The sequence below is a fragment of the Daucus carota genome, chromosome 3 (genome assembly GCF_001625215.2).
Source record: "Daucus carota subsp. sativus chromosome 3, DH1 v3.0, whole genome shotgun sequence".
Classification (NCBI taxonomy): Eukaryota; Viridiplantae; Streptophyta; class Magnoliopsida; order Apiales; family Apiaceae; genus Daucus; species Daucus carota.
In genome coordinates, this window is record NC_030383.2 from 48727148 (window position 1) to 48744491 (window position 17344).

The 17344-nt window shown below is 34.6% G+C and overlaps 2 protein-coding genes across 2 annotated transcripts; both read right to left on the reverse strand.

Moving 5' to 3' along the window:
- On the reverse strand, nt 1-4294 carry LOC108210411 (probable carboxylesterase 16). The gene is made up of 2 exons (XM_017381678.2): nt 3255-4294; nt 1-897 (listed from the first exon to the last, which is right to left on the reverse strand). The coding sequence occupies exons 1-2, from the start codon at nt 4103-4105 to the stop codon at nt 360-362; spliced, it is 1389 nt and encodes a 462-aa protein (XP_017237167.1). The 5' UTR covers nt 4106-4294; the 3' UTR covers nt 1-359.
- A 1488-nt stretch (nt 4295-5782) lies between these two features.
- LOC108214367 (AUGMIN subunit 6) lies at nt 5783-16107 on the reverse strand. Its single transcript, XM_017386329.2, has 13 exons — nt 15809-16107; nt 15655-15711; nt 15465-15559; nt 14859-15009; nt 13349-13474; nt 13080-13236; nt 12001-12061; nt 11632-11923; nt 10702-10827; nt 9294-9455; nt 8957-9203; nt 7043-7507; nt 5783-6285 (listed from the first exon to the last, which is right to left on the reverse strand). The coding sequence occupies exons 1-13, from the start codon at nt 16013-16015 to the stop codon at nt 6245-6247; spliced, it is 2187 nt and encodes a 728-aa protein (XP_017241818.2). The 5' UTR covers nt 16016-16107; the 3' UTR covers nt 5783-6244.
- Nucleotides 16108-17344: the final 1237 nt, after the last annotated feature.

Sequence of the window (17344 nt, forward strand, 5' to 3'; positions counted from 1 at the left end):
TGTGGGAAAATTCATTCAGATGAATTCTACTCATAAATAATGGTTTATATTCATACACAACAAAAGAATTATGGTAAGGTGTCTTAGTGATCAGACTCACCTAAAGAGAACACAAAACTATTGCATCTCATAACTCAACTAAACCTACACAAATAATACTCTATATTACAAAAAATTAACAGAGGCACAAGAACCAACCACAAAACCGTGGAAGAACCCTGAAGCTAGGGACAACCAACTACTCAAGCTACAAACAAATTGTCAATGGCAGCAAGTTGATGGATTGAAGCCCATCCTATAATATACATCAGAAATGCAAGTAGTTGGTGCTCCTCTACGTGATTCTGGACTTCTTGTGCTTAATAGGAGAATTCATGACCTCGAAGCGAGATATACTTCTTTACCCATATAGCAATATCCTCGGCACATGCCTGGGCCTGAGGTGTCTTAAGGAGCATGTCCAGGGTAGCAAACTCATGAACTGCATCCTTGTACTCCAGAACTGGTGCATCAACGTTCACCTTACGAAGTTCCTCTGAGTAAGCAATGGCTCGATCTCTCATCCAGTCATGCTCTGCTACCACTGTTAGTGTGGGGGGCATGCGCTTCAGAGGCGGCCCCCTATCGGGAATAAGAGGATTTGCAGCAGGGTGGTCTAGGCTGAACTCCGCTTCGGGTAAAAATAGTTTCCATGCAAGTATGCACATCGCCTTGTCATAGAAGTAGGAATTAGCCAGTTTGATCTCAGAATGTGTTGGAACACTTCCAATGAAGAATGGATACATCAAAACTTGTGCAACAACCTTAACCGGATCCAAAAGCCTTCCAGCTTCTACAGATTTCCGAGCCACATAATCAGCAATATTTGCACCACAACTGACCCCCAGTAGGACGCATCTGATCATTTGGTAAACACTATGTTAAGATCCAACTATATATTTATACAAATATAACAGATTTGAAGTAATATCAGTATGTGTGATCCTTGTAAAGAGCAATTTCACATGATCATCAAAATCACATCACCAAAGCTGTATTAAATGTTTAAAAGACATTTATGATCAAAAAGTAGATCCACTATGAGATTACGCACTATACCAAATCAAAACCTAGATCCAAAACAAGGTCATGCACCAATTGCGACTTCCCATCAAACCACAAGTGGCAAATGATTGGTAGTTGTTCTGTGGCATAGCCAGAGAAGGTGAAAATCAAAGCAATTTATTTCTTCAGTTACTGCCTCGTTAACTGAGCAACATCTAGAAGCATGACCAGTAAACTCTAATAACATCAATTACCTCAACAAAATTACGACCAAAGTTTTTCCAGTTACCTTTACTCTTTTATTAATCACTACATGTTAATTTAAAACCTCAACTGTCTACAATAGTGTCTGAATGCTGAATATTGGCTATTAAATGATTCAAATAAAAAAAAACAGCCAACAATTTTACCAATCTTAATTGCGAAAAACTGCATTGTAAAACATTATTTGAACCTTTACATGTAAAGTAATCAGCTGACCAATAATTTTAACAAGCAATTAGGTCCTTGCAGTTAAGAGGCGTGTAATACTTATCTAAAACAATTCCTTTTTCATATTGCATGTTAAATTGTCTAAAAATAAAATCTTGAGACGAAAGTAAGTTGAAATTATGAAGCCTGCAAGGAACTTTCTCTTGCATAAAGGGTTCCACACTTCCACCAAAAACAAAGTACAAATAAGTAGGTATGTGTCTACTGCAAGCCCAATTGTTGTAGTTCCTATGTTCCTAAACGAATCAAATGAAGCATGGGACAGTACGTCATTTACTTTCTAGTCTTGTGATAACTCCCAACACAGTGTGTTCTATACCATATAGCAAATGTAGTTTCAAGAAGAAAGCAACATTGTGCTTCCATTTTAAAAACAGAGACTCGCTGATAACTACATATTTTTCAGCATCAGCCAAATCATACAAATAAAACATTAGGAGTCAAGATGCCAAACTTGAACTGGGCTTGAAGAACATGGCTACTGACTGTTATTGCATCAATATTATCCTTCTCTATAATGCAAGAGTCTCTAGTATCTACCGTGCCTACCAGCACCAATCTCCACATTCCTAACAATTAAGGGAAGTGTATGGATTAACAGAAGAGTACAAAAGAACAACTAGAACTACAGTGTCAGGTCAGCAGGAATACTGATGCCATCAATATACACTAACAACACAGCAATGTACAAGAAACTCTAATTTTCATAGATCAGAAAACACATGATTATGATAGGGATGAGATTTCACTAAGCACTCCTAGAAAAAACAATGAAGTCACATAAAATAATTCAAATTACCACAGTATATGATAGCAAATCCAAGTTAGTCTCAATTCATTGCAAATATGGGAAGTCAATTTATTTATTTTTGCCATAAAAAAGTCAGATAAGCAAATCAAATAATCAGATGTTTGATGTTGAACAAGTCTGGTAAATACTGGGAAGTCAAAATAGCAGAAAGCCCCCACAATTTTATAACTCAGCTCTATAGAGAATTATAAAGAAATACTGTGAGCTAATGACCAATAAAATTCTTACGAGAATAAAACAGCTCAAATAATATCCACTTCGCCAAAAATACTACACTGTGATTATACAGCAAACAACTGTAGACAAAACAATACTACACTAGAATCAAGAATCTTAAGCATATATGATAATCTACTTGCTCTACTTCGGTAACTTAGTACTATAATACAAATTTAACTAATAATTTAAACATGTAGGTTTAGTGTGAGTTGGGCCAGCAGCTTAGTATCAGGACTTTAAAAAAAAATCGACTTGCAATCTCATAAAGTCCTAATTTGATATTCAAAATTAAAAAAATTCATTATGTATGGATGGCTATAGTTTTGTAACACAGCTTCTTAGGGTTTAACTCAAGCTGACATCTATTACTACATTTAATTCAATTCAAAGTTGAGCAACATGCTTCACTACCTAAACTATTTGTAAACTTAAGCAACACTTCACTTCCTTCCTGTTACCTGTAACTGTTTCAAAAACATAAGCAAAATATTTTAACTTCATTTGTATTTGCTATAGCTTGCCAAACAAAAAACAATTATGCAAAAGAACCAATTTATAGTATTCAAACAAGCAGAACTAGAATCAGTATAGACTTTCTTGCAAAAACTACCATCCGACTAATATAGAATACGATTGTACATATTTACACACAACAGGTATCACTATTCAAAAAGTAGAAAGTTTTAACCTGGCAGGATCACCATGAGCAGCCAACCACGGCTCAACCATTGACGCACCAAAAGCATCAGCAATATGCCCCTGAACTTCCCCTTTCCTCAATTCCGCTCCCCCTCTCACATTCCCCATACTCTTACTACACTCAGCTAAATTCGCTTGTTTGGCCAACCAATGCAAAACCTTCATCCCATCTTCAAACGCATCGGGAAACCTATTCTCAGGCGCAAGCCTATACCCAACCGCCACAATTATAACATCACACAATTTCGCAATCCGCCTACAAAACAAATCATTGGCAACCGAATCACTACTCCCACTCACAAAACCCCCTCCATGAAACTGCAACATCACAGGCAACTTCCTACAATTCTCTCTCCCACTCGGTAAATACCCCTGATAACTCTCCCCTTTCTCCAATTTCAATTTCACACTCGAATCATCACTTCCAACACACGCATAACTATTCCGCCGACTACCAACACCCTCCTCACGTTTACTCGTCACACTACTCGGATCATAACTAGTCCGCCTAATCGGATCCTCAAAAGATCCGAAACCCGACTCGGATCGGATCAAGCCCCTAGCTTTAGACTTAGACTGTTGCGGCGAAGCTAAACACGTGTCAGGAATAAAGATACGAATCGAAAGAGAGGTGAAAGGATCGATGTGGATGTCCTTGGTAGCAACGCCGTCGAAAAACGACGGATTCGCGGCGGCGATCGACTCATCGGGTCGGGTCGAAACGCCGAAACCATCGGGATTACTAGTCTCGTCAATTAGGGCTTGAAATCGGGATTGTAATCGATGTTTCAACAGGAATTTGAAGAAGACGCTGTATAGTTTGACAGCTACACTAGGCATTTCTTTCACCTTAATTCTATCTACCAGACTCGATAATTTGATACACGAAATCGAAAATAAAAAATGTGGCTACAGAATTTGTTGTTCTTGGTGTGCGTGAAAATTCAAAAACATACGAAAATGATGAGTGTAAAATAATCTATCTGGGAAAAAGAGATGTTAAAAGCTGATTAGATAGGTAGATGTTTCCTAGACAGTGTACCTTCTTTACGTACACTTATATTGCTTTCAACATCTTCATTTAATTGAACACTGAAATTATGAAAATAAATTTTTATACTAGTTTTTCGAATTGTTATTATATTGTAATTTTAGTATTTAATATTTAATCTAATATATATTTTATTTTATACATAAAAACATTTGAAATAAAACATCTTGTCAAAAAATTAGTTTTAAAAATAAATTTAAATATATAAATTTGTTGATATTTTTTGGATAAATATATCAACTAAATTATAGAATTAAATTTCTTACAATTAGACCTGTTAAAATAAAGTTTAATATATTTAAGAGATATACTAAAATTACGACATCTTCAATATATACTATAAACATATATACATACTAACATTTTATCAATTTTAGTGACTTGAAATTATCAACTAACGAAGCACGTGTATATATCATTTTTAACAAATCACGTGATTTTATTCTAACAAGAAGAATGGATTGATAGGTGATTGATTCTGTATTTTGTTTGTTCGACACGACTGTTTATGTAGATACCGTATCATCTTTTACTAATAAACTCATTTATTCAGAAAAAAAAAAAACATCACGTCATACCTAAGAGAAATAAAATGGTTTCTCCGCTCCCCAACCTTCATCCTCTTCAACGATTAATCATAATCATCTTTGTTCTTTCATTATTACTATAAATTATATAATTATCGACCGTTACCAAAAATATTCAAGTTTCGATAATAGACAATGTCAGGCATTATATTTATTATACCTACATAACGAATCTAGCAGCATTGACACAATGACTTGATACTTATTACTCTCTCTGTCCCTCTCATTTCTTTACAGTTACTATTTTGGGATGTTCCTCTCGTTTCTTTACGTTATCATAAATAGTAAGTTTTTCCCATCATTACACCCACTATCTTCCCCCACTATCTCATATTTAACAATAAAAACTACTATTACACCCACTACTTTCCTATCTCAAATCTATTATTGAATATTGATAGATCCCACCACTTTACTCACTTTTCATCTAACTTTAATCATTTTTCATACATTGTCTTGATCTCCATGTCCCCCTCCAATGTAAACAATTGAGGGGGACGGAGGGAGTACTCCCTATTAACTATCAATTTTGTATAAAATATAAAATATACAGTAATCAGTAAAATATTTTTTATATCAGCTAAATTTTAAGTCAAGTCGAAGTTGAATTTCGGCTACAAACCCCGAAACCTATTTCATCAAGTTCTTGGTCTCACTTCCATTTCTTAGGAAACCACCAACATAAATTTAAATATTTGATTTGTTGTTTCTTTTTTCTGTTGGGTATATAGGCGAAAACGCCGCCAAGATAAATTTAGAATTTTAATATTACCGCCTTATCGGTGTACATTACAAGTATTACCATGTTCTGGAGATTTGGATAAAGTTTAGAGTATAAGAAAACAAAAGATGTAGTGACAAACTTCGGGAACGAAATGCTAAAGAAGAAATAGCAACTATAGGAGCATGTCATTCGTTTTTTTGACAATGACAAATTTTAAAATTTCATATAAAACAAGAAATGTATCTGTGCATTCAGAATAATGGCCAGACCCTATAGAAGTTGAGCAATTAACAACAAAAACATTCAACTAACTATTCACGTCAAATTGGTGTTACATATAGCAGAAAAGAAAACGAAACAAATATAACAGGCCTTCCTTGGTTGAGATCAAAATAAGCAGAGGAGTGTCGTGCAGCAGACCCTTCCATTACCCAAGAGAAAAACATAAATTATAAACTTGCTGCTGCCAACAGGTACCAGCGGGAAGAGGAATCTACAGACAACACAGCACCATGCCAGTGCTGCCGACAGATGTACTAGCAGGGAAGAGAATCTATAGACAACACAAGCACCACGCCATATTACTAACATAACCAAAGAATGTGGTCATACATTCATCAGTGATTCATTAAAGCTGCTTCAGTATCTGATAGGGGTGCTGCACAAAAAAAAAAATTATAAAAAATCAGAACTTGAGGCACCTGCGCACTTTAGAAGCGCTAAATAATAGAGAAAACCACTAAGAAATTGAGCAAAGAGATGCAGAAATGTTTGTCTTAAACTCGTGGTTCTATCTTACAGGTTTCAACCAGCACTTTTACTTCCCTGGCTATATAGCATGTATGCAAAATATTATAAGATATAGGATATTCTATTTTTTAAAGCTATCGTAATCTACATTTAACAGGTTACGTATCAAACTGGCTACATCAGCATTTGTCGGTCCCTCATCTACCAAGTACAAAGGGTAGCCTCTGCTGAATATTTAGTGGGTGTCGGAATGGAGGAAGGCATCAATCCTGAATGGAGTGTTCTTTAATCTGCATGGGGTTTGAAGAGTCTACGGACTTGTGTTATGTTGTATTCTAATCTTTAATCATCCAATAAAGCCTTTCCATGTAAAGATAAACCGATGGACTTTTTTGTGGCAATAGGTGCAGGTCTTCTTGCTATATGAAATTTGGGAAGGCATCCTACTGGCAGTTTCTTTTAGGAACTACCCCACACTATTGCTGGATTTCAAGCCCCAGGTTATGGACTGCACCTATCCACAACTGGGTAAATCCGGACTCAACTACTAAGAGCAAGCGTGCGAAGCGTCTCCCGAGGGAGTGGAACCTTGGTCGGCATGATAGCTGCCACTTGCTCTTACCAAGCAGAGATATTAAATAATACAGGTTAATTAGCAAGCATACCAAGCAGATCCTCATAAGAATCTGACAGCATTGACGTCTCCATCAGTAAAGGAGGAGAGAAGACTTGAGCTTCATCCAAGTCAAACATTGAACCTTGTGCATCAGAAACTTCATTAGATGCAGAAGCCGAGAGAAAATCATCTATGTGGTTATAGTCATGGAGCAAATCGAAGTCGTTTAGCATGTCTAAATCTGCATTGTAATTCCCATATTGACTATCTGTTGCACGAGTTTCAAGAAAGTTAGTATCTGCATGAGATGCCATCTTTTTACTCTTTACTGCAGCTGATTTATTTTCTGCACCAAACCGAGAAAACCCTTTTCCTGAAAGCGGTAAGAAGAAACTCTCAGAACCATCATCAGAATGACTATCTTGAGATGACTCTGTTTTGCAGGCTTGCATCGACAGAGCAGCTTCTCTGACGGATTTCTTCAAATTCTGGATGTAAGAATAGTCTTTGCTTGCTGAAAGAAAATAATGAATAATAATTATTAAAAAAGCAAATGGTCAATACTTGAAAAGACAGTTCTAATTTTATCCCTTCACATAGAACACAACATATGGGATTGGGTGGATATAACACAACAATCTGTTGTATTATGTTGGTTTATTATTGATAGAAAAGAAGAGAATGTTATTGCCAGGAAGAATGATTTTTCTAATCTCGTATATATATATATATATATATATATATATATATATATATATATATATATAGAGAGAGAGAGAGAGAGAGAGAGAGAGAGAGAGAGAGAGAGAGAGAGTCCTGTTCAACTACAAACCACCTAAATCTAAAAACTAAAAACCTGATTCAGCCCCACTTGAGCCCAGCCCACTTTTCTAACCACTGTTGCTCAAAACTAACGTTACCGCTTCTCTATTATTAGTAGAAAATTGATATACACACCATATACATACAAAACTTTGCATAGCATATACATACAAAATGATTATCAATTAACACAAACTCACTCTCTGTAATCTTCATCTTCTTCGATCTCTAATTTCTATGTTTGAGAAGTAACGTGGCAGATAATCAGAGATGCAGTCAGGTGAGAAGACATGGAAATCACTAATTTCAGCAACACAAATCACTGTTTTCTAAAACGAATATCACTAATTTATAAAGCAGTTATCACTATTTTATAAAGCGAATATCACTAATTTGTATAGCAGAAATAATTGATTTCTATAACTATATCAAAGTTTTAACAACACTAAAATCCACAACTGAGCTTTAGTCATTCAAGACATTAAGAGAGAGATCGTCGAAAAAGATTGGGGGAGGGGAAGGAAAAGATGGAGGTGGTGATGACAGAGAATGGATGGAGGTGGTGATGGCGGGGAAAGGATGATGATGTGATGACGGGGAAGATGAAAGTTGGAGCTGGTGACAATGATGGCGAGATCAAGGATGACAACGATGACGGATCGAAGGTGGAGCGGTGGTGAGTTTTAGCTCAAATCAGGGGAGGTATGGGGTTGTAAGAGTTGGTCGGGGCAGGTGGGTTTTGCTAACTGCAAGTGTGTGGGGATGACATGTGATTGTGTTAGGTGAGTGCCTTTAGTAATTACAAGAGTTTCAATAGTGGTTTTTAGTTTTTATTTTAAGATTGGTTTGTATTTGATCAAATGCCTATTTATATGTGTGTGTGTGTGTGTGTGTGAATACATTAATTTGCCTTTTATAGGCCAACATGGTCAAAAAATCCCTAAAAGATAGAACTTCAGAAATACTTATCACTACTAGCTTATTCATTCTAATCTCCAACTATTGCTACTTATCCACTAGCTAACAATTCAAATAACTTTGAATTAATCTCGACATATCACATCAAGTGCTGAAACAATAAAGGCTATGAAATGTAATCATTGGAAGAACTGAGCAATCAAATTGAAGTAAACAGAAATACCTTGTGGCGAACTATCCATAGAATTGTTTGAGTGGGGCTTGTCAACCAACTTCTTTTCTGAAACCAATTCTGATTGATTTGTCTGTGGTATGATGTCTCGCTTTTGCATATTACCGCCTTTCCCAGAATTTGGAGTGGAACTAAAGAGAGGTGGGAGTTTTAAGGTAGGGGGACTAGCTGAATTTTTCTCAATTTGAAATGTAGACAGTCTTGAAGTCATCTCCAAAACCTCGTCACTGCTACTTTCCTGAAGATCAATTCAGTGTCACTAGGTTTATGATGTTGCAAAAGCCTGTATCAGCAGTTCACAAGAGATAATTTTTCAGAAGACAATTACCAATGGTCTTCCACTACTCTGTGCATGGTTTGGTGAGGAGGATCTACCAAGATGACTGGTCATCATAGGTATATTAGCAGAGACAGAATTCACCTCCTCTGTTAGTTCCGAGATTGAATTCTGAATTGCAGGAGCCACTTCCTTCAATTGATTGATGAGCACCTACACATGATAAAGTCATTTCTTCAATGTGTAGTTTAACCTAAGCATATCGAATAACTCAACTCTAGTTTCAGAAACTGCTGTGAACCAGATAATGAGTAAAGTAAAAGAGAGTAACTTAATTTTGAGTATCGTAATACGCTACAGAATTTAACATATATCCAGATATACATGGTCCAAATATTAGTCTAAATTTAAATTTACATATTCAAAAAATAATATATATGTAGAAAAATATCAAAGTCGCACATGCATAAAAACTTGGTAAATGTCAGTAAAAGAATAAAATCATAAAGCAAGGTGTGTGGTGTGTTATAAAAGTAGTACAGTAATAAATTGCAGCAAGGATGGACATATAGTGGACTGGAGTAGTTGCAAAGTTACTAAGTCAAGTGCTAGTCATCTTTATAAGATAGCGCCAACACCACGTGTACACACACTAGGGAGATCGACATGCAGCCAAGTATACATGTAATATGCAGATCCTAAAAACTATTAAGGAAGTTTGAGGTAACCATAGTGTACAAATATAAACACCCGTACAAAATTCATATACGACAAACACTTCAATAAATATTATATACGATTCAGTGTCCTCATGCATCATATGGTCCAGCATTAAGTAGATAATATCTTAACCTATTTTTAGCTGACAGTAAAGTAGTACTTATTACCCTTAATTATGACATCTTGGGTACAGTTAGCCTGATTAAGAACCTTTGCTCACTAAGAAGTAAGAACTAAAGTATGATAATATCACTTGGTGAATCAGCTTCAGGAAACTTCATCACGAAATAAAGACTTAACAAACCATAGCTTCTCTAGACTTTAGCAGACATGGGGAGTAAAATATCCAGTATACCTAGTTGTTAGTAATGCAACAAAATCACAGAAACATAAAGTCTGAGCTTAAAGTAAAAAAAATCCCAAATCATGTGCACCTCAAATAGCTGGAAAAAGACAATTTCTGTCAATAATTTCACAAAGGAAATATATACAACTCTTCCCACAGTACTGGTTTAATAAATTTGATGAAGTGCGTAAGCAATCGATTCATCTGGTATTGGGTATAGTAGGGGGTTCACTTCTTAAAGGTCCCCGTCAAAAAATGAATGCCAACTCTAATTCATACTTAAAAAATTATGATTATAAAATTAGAATGCATGCAGAATTTAAGAGTATATCATATCTGAACAAGCACTACCGCTTCAACTCATGTTTAAAATTGATAAAATCATTGGCTTACCTGTATGCTTGTTAGATGCTGTCGATGTTCAGAAAGAGTGGCAACAAGAGATTCGGAATGCCCAGTTGTACCGCCATCATGAGTGCTTCGGAGAAGTTCTGGACCTTCACCATCATTAGTTTTTGCCTGCAAAACAATAACATGAACAGATCGATTAATAGATTTGAGCAGACTAAATATTGTCCCAAATTCATTCATTTATAATTCCACATACTCCCACGAGCATGCTTAATTAAGCCAAAAGTTGAGGTCCTGAAGAAAGAATATATCAAACAGGAACATGTTCGAATAACCCATATGAAACTAACCTTTCATGAATAAGTCGGCATTTATATAACAAACAAGGCCATATGCTATATAATAGACATGAATTGCTCACTTTTATCCCCTCCATAAAAGTTTTAGATTCTGGAAGTAATCTGTTATGGTTTTACTTGTACTGTTATTAGGATGTCTGTTCTATGTCCCAAAAGATAACAATTGAAACTCTAATCATCTTTGCATCCATTAGGCTTATCTTAAGAAAGGTTACTTGCAACTTATAAATCATAGTAATATTTTACATAGTAACCTCGGGTAGTTTGAGATTTTCAGGTGCCTACATATCAAAGATTTGTTTGCCTATCCAAACTGTAAATACAAATATAAGTGTCAATCACTCATCTCAAAACAGGTCAAAGTTACAGAACAGCTGGCAAACATTCTTTGTAAATGTTTCCCAAATTGAACTAGACTTGCTTATCTCGGTTTTATCACTTCTCTTTACATGTATTTCCCATTCATATTTGTATTACTTGGTAAAAGAATTGTTAAATGACACAGAGGTTATCCTGTATTATACTTTATCGACTAGTCTCCAAAAATTATACTTACGAACATCAAATGATGTCCTCTGTGAAAGGTAAAAACACTGTATGGGATCAGACATACCAGAAGTAGAGACTGTTTATGAATACGTTGCAAGGCATGCGTCCAACGCCTCAAAACTTCTGCTATATCAACAGTCGTGTGGCCTCTTCCGTTCCGATCATCGACTCGAGAAACTTCATTTCCTTGTAAAAGTGAAGAATCAGAAATATCCTCCTGTATCCCTCTAATTACATCCTCTTGTTGTCCATCAGTTTGATCACTTTTATTTGGTTGTGCTGAAGTTACGTCAGTAGATGGGAGTTGTGTACTTTGATCCATGGCTGCTAGCAAAGATGATCCAGAGATACGATATCTGAAGAGGAGATGACGTAAGATAGTATGCTTATATGCCTGAAGTACAACACAGATACAGCATGAAATATCACCCACCTATGCTCCCTATGAGCTATGAGGTCCTCAATAGGGCCCGAAGCAAGAACTTCATGTTGATCTGCACGTAGTAGCTTAACATTAGAACTAGCAGATCGAGTATCCTGAATAAGAAGAACTTCATGTAAAGAAGATACATGTATTGTACAGGAAAATGGAGATCACTGATTAGCATTTCATATTTGTTCCTTTCTCAAGTGAAAGCAGTCATGGGATGCATAAAAGAAACACCATCAAAATACTATAGACTTGTAATTTATTCATAATTCTAAAGATTTCTATAATCTATTAATAATCAATGGGTTTCAACTGGTTTCAATTATATCCCGAGTTAAAAATATATACATATATATATATATATATATACATACATACATATATTTATTTATTTATTTATTGTCAGATATTAGATATACATACAAATATATATGTAAGTGAAGTTCAGATAAAGATGAGCAGAGTTTACCTCTAAACCATTAGAATCTTTTAAATTTATTCCAAACTTTGCAAGTATCAAAATCCATCATCAGTAATAATTAGTAAAAGTTAATTAATTCTTTAAATAAAAAAGAACTCTAAAGTAGGGATAATAGTCTCTCTACCACACTGCCCAATTATACATCTGAAACACCTAAGCAATGGCCACAATCTAGGGGCCACCTGACAAGGTCTAGGTTATCTAGAGTCTTTTCAGCATGTAGATTCATAAATCATTGACAGTTTTGCATTTCAGGATGAAGCACCAATAGCATGTCCAATCATTAATGGTTTAAAGTTAAATGCACAGATTTCTAGCTTTCCAGTTGCAATATCCGTCAATTTTTCCAACAAATTAATAACGTCAAATAAAAAAGTATTCTTGAAAAATCATTAGTTTAGCAGCAAGTTGGCCAAGAGTCTTCATAGATATATTTCAAATTTCATTTAAAATGACTAACCACAAACTCTAGAGTTTACATCTCTAAATACACTAGAATATATACTATATATGCATATATTTTTGAAAAGCAAGTTAGGACAACTTGGACATATTGTAAAACTAGATCACTCATCACGATGCACAAGATGTTTGTACTCACTCTTACGAGATAACAATGAGTCCCACAAACGAGTTGCTCTTTGAACCATATGAGAATTCTGACTTGAGCTGGATACAAGCTCATCCCAATGTTCGCCTTCCATCTTCACTTTGCTCCGCACGTCCTGCAACTTTTCCAGCTCTTGCTGTAAATAAGCCTGTGTTCACACAAGTTACATAACAAAAATTTAGTAAATTTAACATATGTGCTAACAGGATATGAAGAAACCGGCATCTATCTGCCTTCCAAAAGTAAGCTTTCTCCCTTACCTCTTCAGCACAAAGGCCACGGAACTCAGCAGTCATTTCATGTGCCAAATTTGACCACATAGCCTGTCTCTGCACTGCTATCTCAGCATTCTTCAGAAACTTTCTTCGCTCCAGAGCAATTTTAGCCTTTTTATCAGATCAACTCAAGTCAAAAAGTGTGCTGGCAACATAATTTTTTGTTTTGAAGAAATACCCAAAATAATTTACAGTCACTGTAATAAATATATGAAATTTTGCAATGTCCTACTCATATTAAGTTTACAAAAAAGGTCGCCTCTTGGCACATCTAAATGATCCATCCTCACTACTATTGATCAGTCAATAGACATAAATTATAAAGTGTGTAATACACACTTTTAAATATTACTTCATGAGCTTCTCAGGTAACCATTTTAGTCATAAATGCATCGCCAAAGTAAAATTTCTAACAATCAACTCAGTAGACAAAATTTTAACAGTTGATCAACATTGACAGTTCAATAACTGTCATATGTAATGACATTTGGACGGTTATATTAAATTGACTGGTAAATTACAAATAGAACGTGAACATAAACCATAAGACTCATATCTGCGAAGTAATAGATGTCATCCAGTATTGAATTTAACAAATTTTCTAAAGTTTTAAATATGAGTAATAGACAGAATATAGCAAAACTCTCTGAAAAGAGTCACTTCAACTAAAACCCGGATATAAACAAATTTTTAGTGAGTGGGGGTAGGGCTGAAAACAAGTCCTAGTTACTTGGGTTCAAACATGATCCGAATTGTTAAAAAACTAAAGAAATCATTTTCACATATGAAAAGTGAACAAATCTAAACCTGAGTTGAACTCATCCACTCTCCATATTTGTTTAAAATAGTTTTAACTAATTGAATATATCTCAAAACGTATTTAGTTTAACTTGTATGAATCAAATTGGTTATTTATCCTCATAATAATATGGGATGTGATATTATTACACAAACACATAAATGCTAAATTATTACCGTAAAGATGAATCATGAATTATTAATCATTTACAATTCAGTGTAATATGACACTTTTGTAGTGTGTATGTATGCCTGAGTATTATCAAGTTCAAAGTAATAGACTCAAACAAGTAGTTCAAGACTCCTCAAATCAAATCATGTACGAGCTTGAGCTGGATTAAGTGGAGAAATGAATAAAATAATCTAAATTAAGTCAAGCAGTGAGAAATTTGAGTGTAATCTATCATGTAGTAATTTGGCTTGGCTTCACCTATAGTCCTGGAGGGATATAGTTTATACATAATACTGTTTTTTAACTTGGTTATGCAACAAGAGTGATGAGCCTCAGCATCTAAGGATTTTATCCTTACAAGAGCAATTGGGTGAAAAATAGTTAAACAAAAACAGTAGTTGGCCATAGATAGCTTCATACTCTTATGGTGATTAAAACAATGACTTAAGGGTTCTAAACTTCTACTATATCAATTGTTGATGCTCTTTTCTCCACCTTATAATAGATGACCTCGATCCTGATTACCTTTGTTACAGGAAGCAGTGTCGCAGCATGAGAGAAAGCTACATCTGTCAATGACGCAGGCAATGGGTTAGAAGCTACATCAGCTGCAAATGTTCGTCTATGAACCTCACGCAAAGCATGCAAAGAAAGTTGCCACAAAAGTTCAACAAATCTGCAGTTAAGATTAGCAAAGTATCTGAGAATATATCAGGACAGTCAAATAGTATATGTTAAAGTAATTGAGTTCTATATGTGAAGTCTGAGTAGACTGTCCTCAACCAACACAATCACAACAAACTAAAAGTTGAAATTCAACCTCTTTATTGAAAGGGGAAAAAAAAGAAGCATCTCTTTTATATCTGTTTGTCCATTTTTACTTCTCCCCTACTGAATCAGTTTATATTAATAATCAAACGAGAAATTTAAATTGCAGTCCATCAGTATTTCAGATCAGCCTAATTTGTCAAAGCTTAATGTTTACACTTATGGCACTTGCAAAAATTAAACCTTAACTACTATTATAACTTCCAAAATGATCATCTTCATTCAAAATATGAACTCAACTTCAGATCAACACAGGCCATCCCAATCTGTTTTACCCGAAAGAAATACATAAACTCTACTCACCTAGGTCCACAACACGTAGCAAGAGATGAAACTCTTGAATTACTCCTCGGAAGAGCCCCTTGCGATTCCAATTCAGTTATAATTCCCTGTACAACCTTCATATTCCCAAAAAAACACACATCAAATACAAAATTCACTCAGATCAATCAGAAATCACACAAAAAAACAAACATAAAAGAGCTAAATTCACCTTGCGGAAATCCCTCGACTGAGCGGAATCGAAAATCGGCCACACTTTATCGAAATCCTAAATCCACATTTCAGTGAAATTAAAACAGATCAAACCAAATAAGGAGGGAGGGAGGGAGAGAGAGAGAGAGAGAGAGAGAGAGAGAGAGAGTTACTTTAGCGGATTGAATCGGACCACGGAGAGAGGAAAGGATGAAATAGAGAAGCTGTTCGCCTAATTTAGGGTTAGAATGACGGAAAAGACCGACGGGATGAGTAGCTCCGGCGCCGAGAACGGAAGGATCTAGACCTAATAATAAACAATTTGTGTACATTGTACTCTCTAGCTCTATCTCTCTCTCCTTTTCTCTGTCCATTGTCATCCCCTGTAACCAAGCTTTCTCTCTCTATATCTACATACAGTTTGGTGTATGTATACAAATGTAGATATATACAACAATCATTTTTTGAAAGTGCAATTTCAAAATCAGTCTCGTTCTTTTAATTTAAAAATAAATATGCGCGACATGATGTCGATTGTTTTTATTTCCCCACTCAAATTTACTGTACTTAATAAAATTGTGTAATTCGTTAAATTTTTCATTTTAAAATTTTGTGCAGGAGTTGTATAATGGAAGCACGATCGAGTATTCTAAATGATTGGCTTTCCAAGTATTGGGGTTTGTATGTGTTTTCAAATAATAAAATATAAAAATATAAATACATACATCGTTTTCTTTGCCGGCGACCAAACTCTCAAACTGAGAGTTCTAATTTTAGCTCTGTCACAATATCATTTGCAGAAAAATACTTAGACAGCGAATAGCAGTATGAAGTGATAAAATAGAATATTTATATTTTATCTTATAAAATATTTATGTTTGCAATATGGGTTTTTTCATTATTTATTTAAAATTTAATTTTCAAACTGCAATAAAGTATTTCCAAACATATCATTTTGATTGTTTAAGTTATAAATATATTCTTTTGAAATTATTTTTCCTTTTTCTAATACATTCACAAATATAAATCTAATTTTTATGATATTTATTTCATAATTTTCTTGTTACGCTAGTTGAATTTTTTTAATTGGGTCAAAAACATTTGGCATAATTCAACCTTTTAAGTAATAATAAAATATAGCTATGCAAGGATAAATGGTATGATATCATGAGTATGTGGGGATATATAGTTAATCAAATTCAGATATCCAATTGATTTTTTATTACTCGTGTTTAAAATTTAAATTGAATAAAAACAAAAGATAACCACTTCATAAGAGCATCTCCAACGGAGCTCATAATTCACTTTCTAAAAAGTAATATATAATATATGATTCGTAAATAAGTTAATATATTGGATATCTTGATAATTCCAATCATACTCTTTATTTATATTTTAATATTATTTGATTTGATATAGAAGTTGGAGAGAGAATGTGAGAAGTTAATAAAATTACCAAAAAAAATGAATAATAAAATTAAGAGCATTCAGGTGCATTTAAAAAGAGAAGAGAAAGAATAAACTCTTAAATCCACTAATTTTTCACCCTCTTTGCATTTAGAATTAAGAATTCGTTTTAGAAAGCCCATTGGAACAGTATATCCTCCTCAAACAGGGTCTGGTAAAGTATATGCATGTCAAGGTCCTATTGTAAAATAGTAACCACGTTGTTTTCATGAATACCTTCTGACTTGGTGAAAAAAATATTG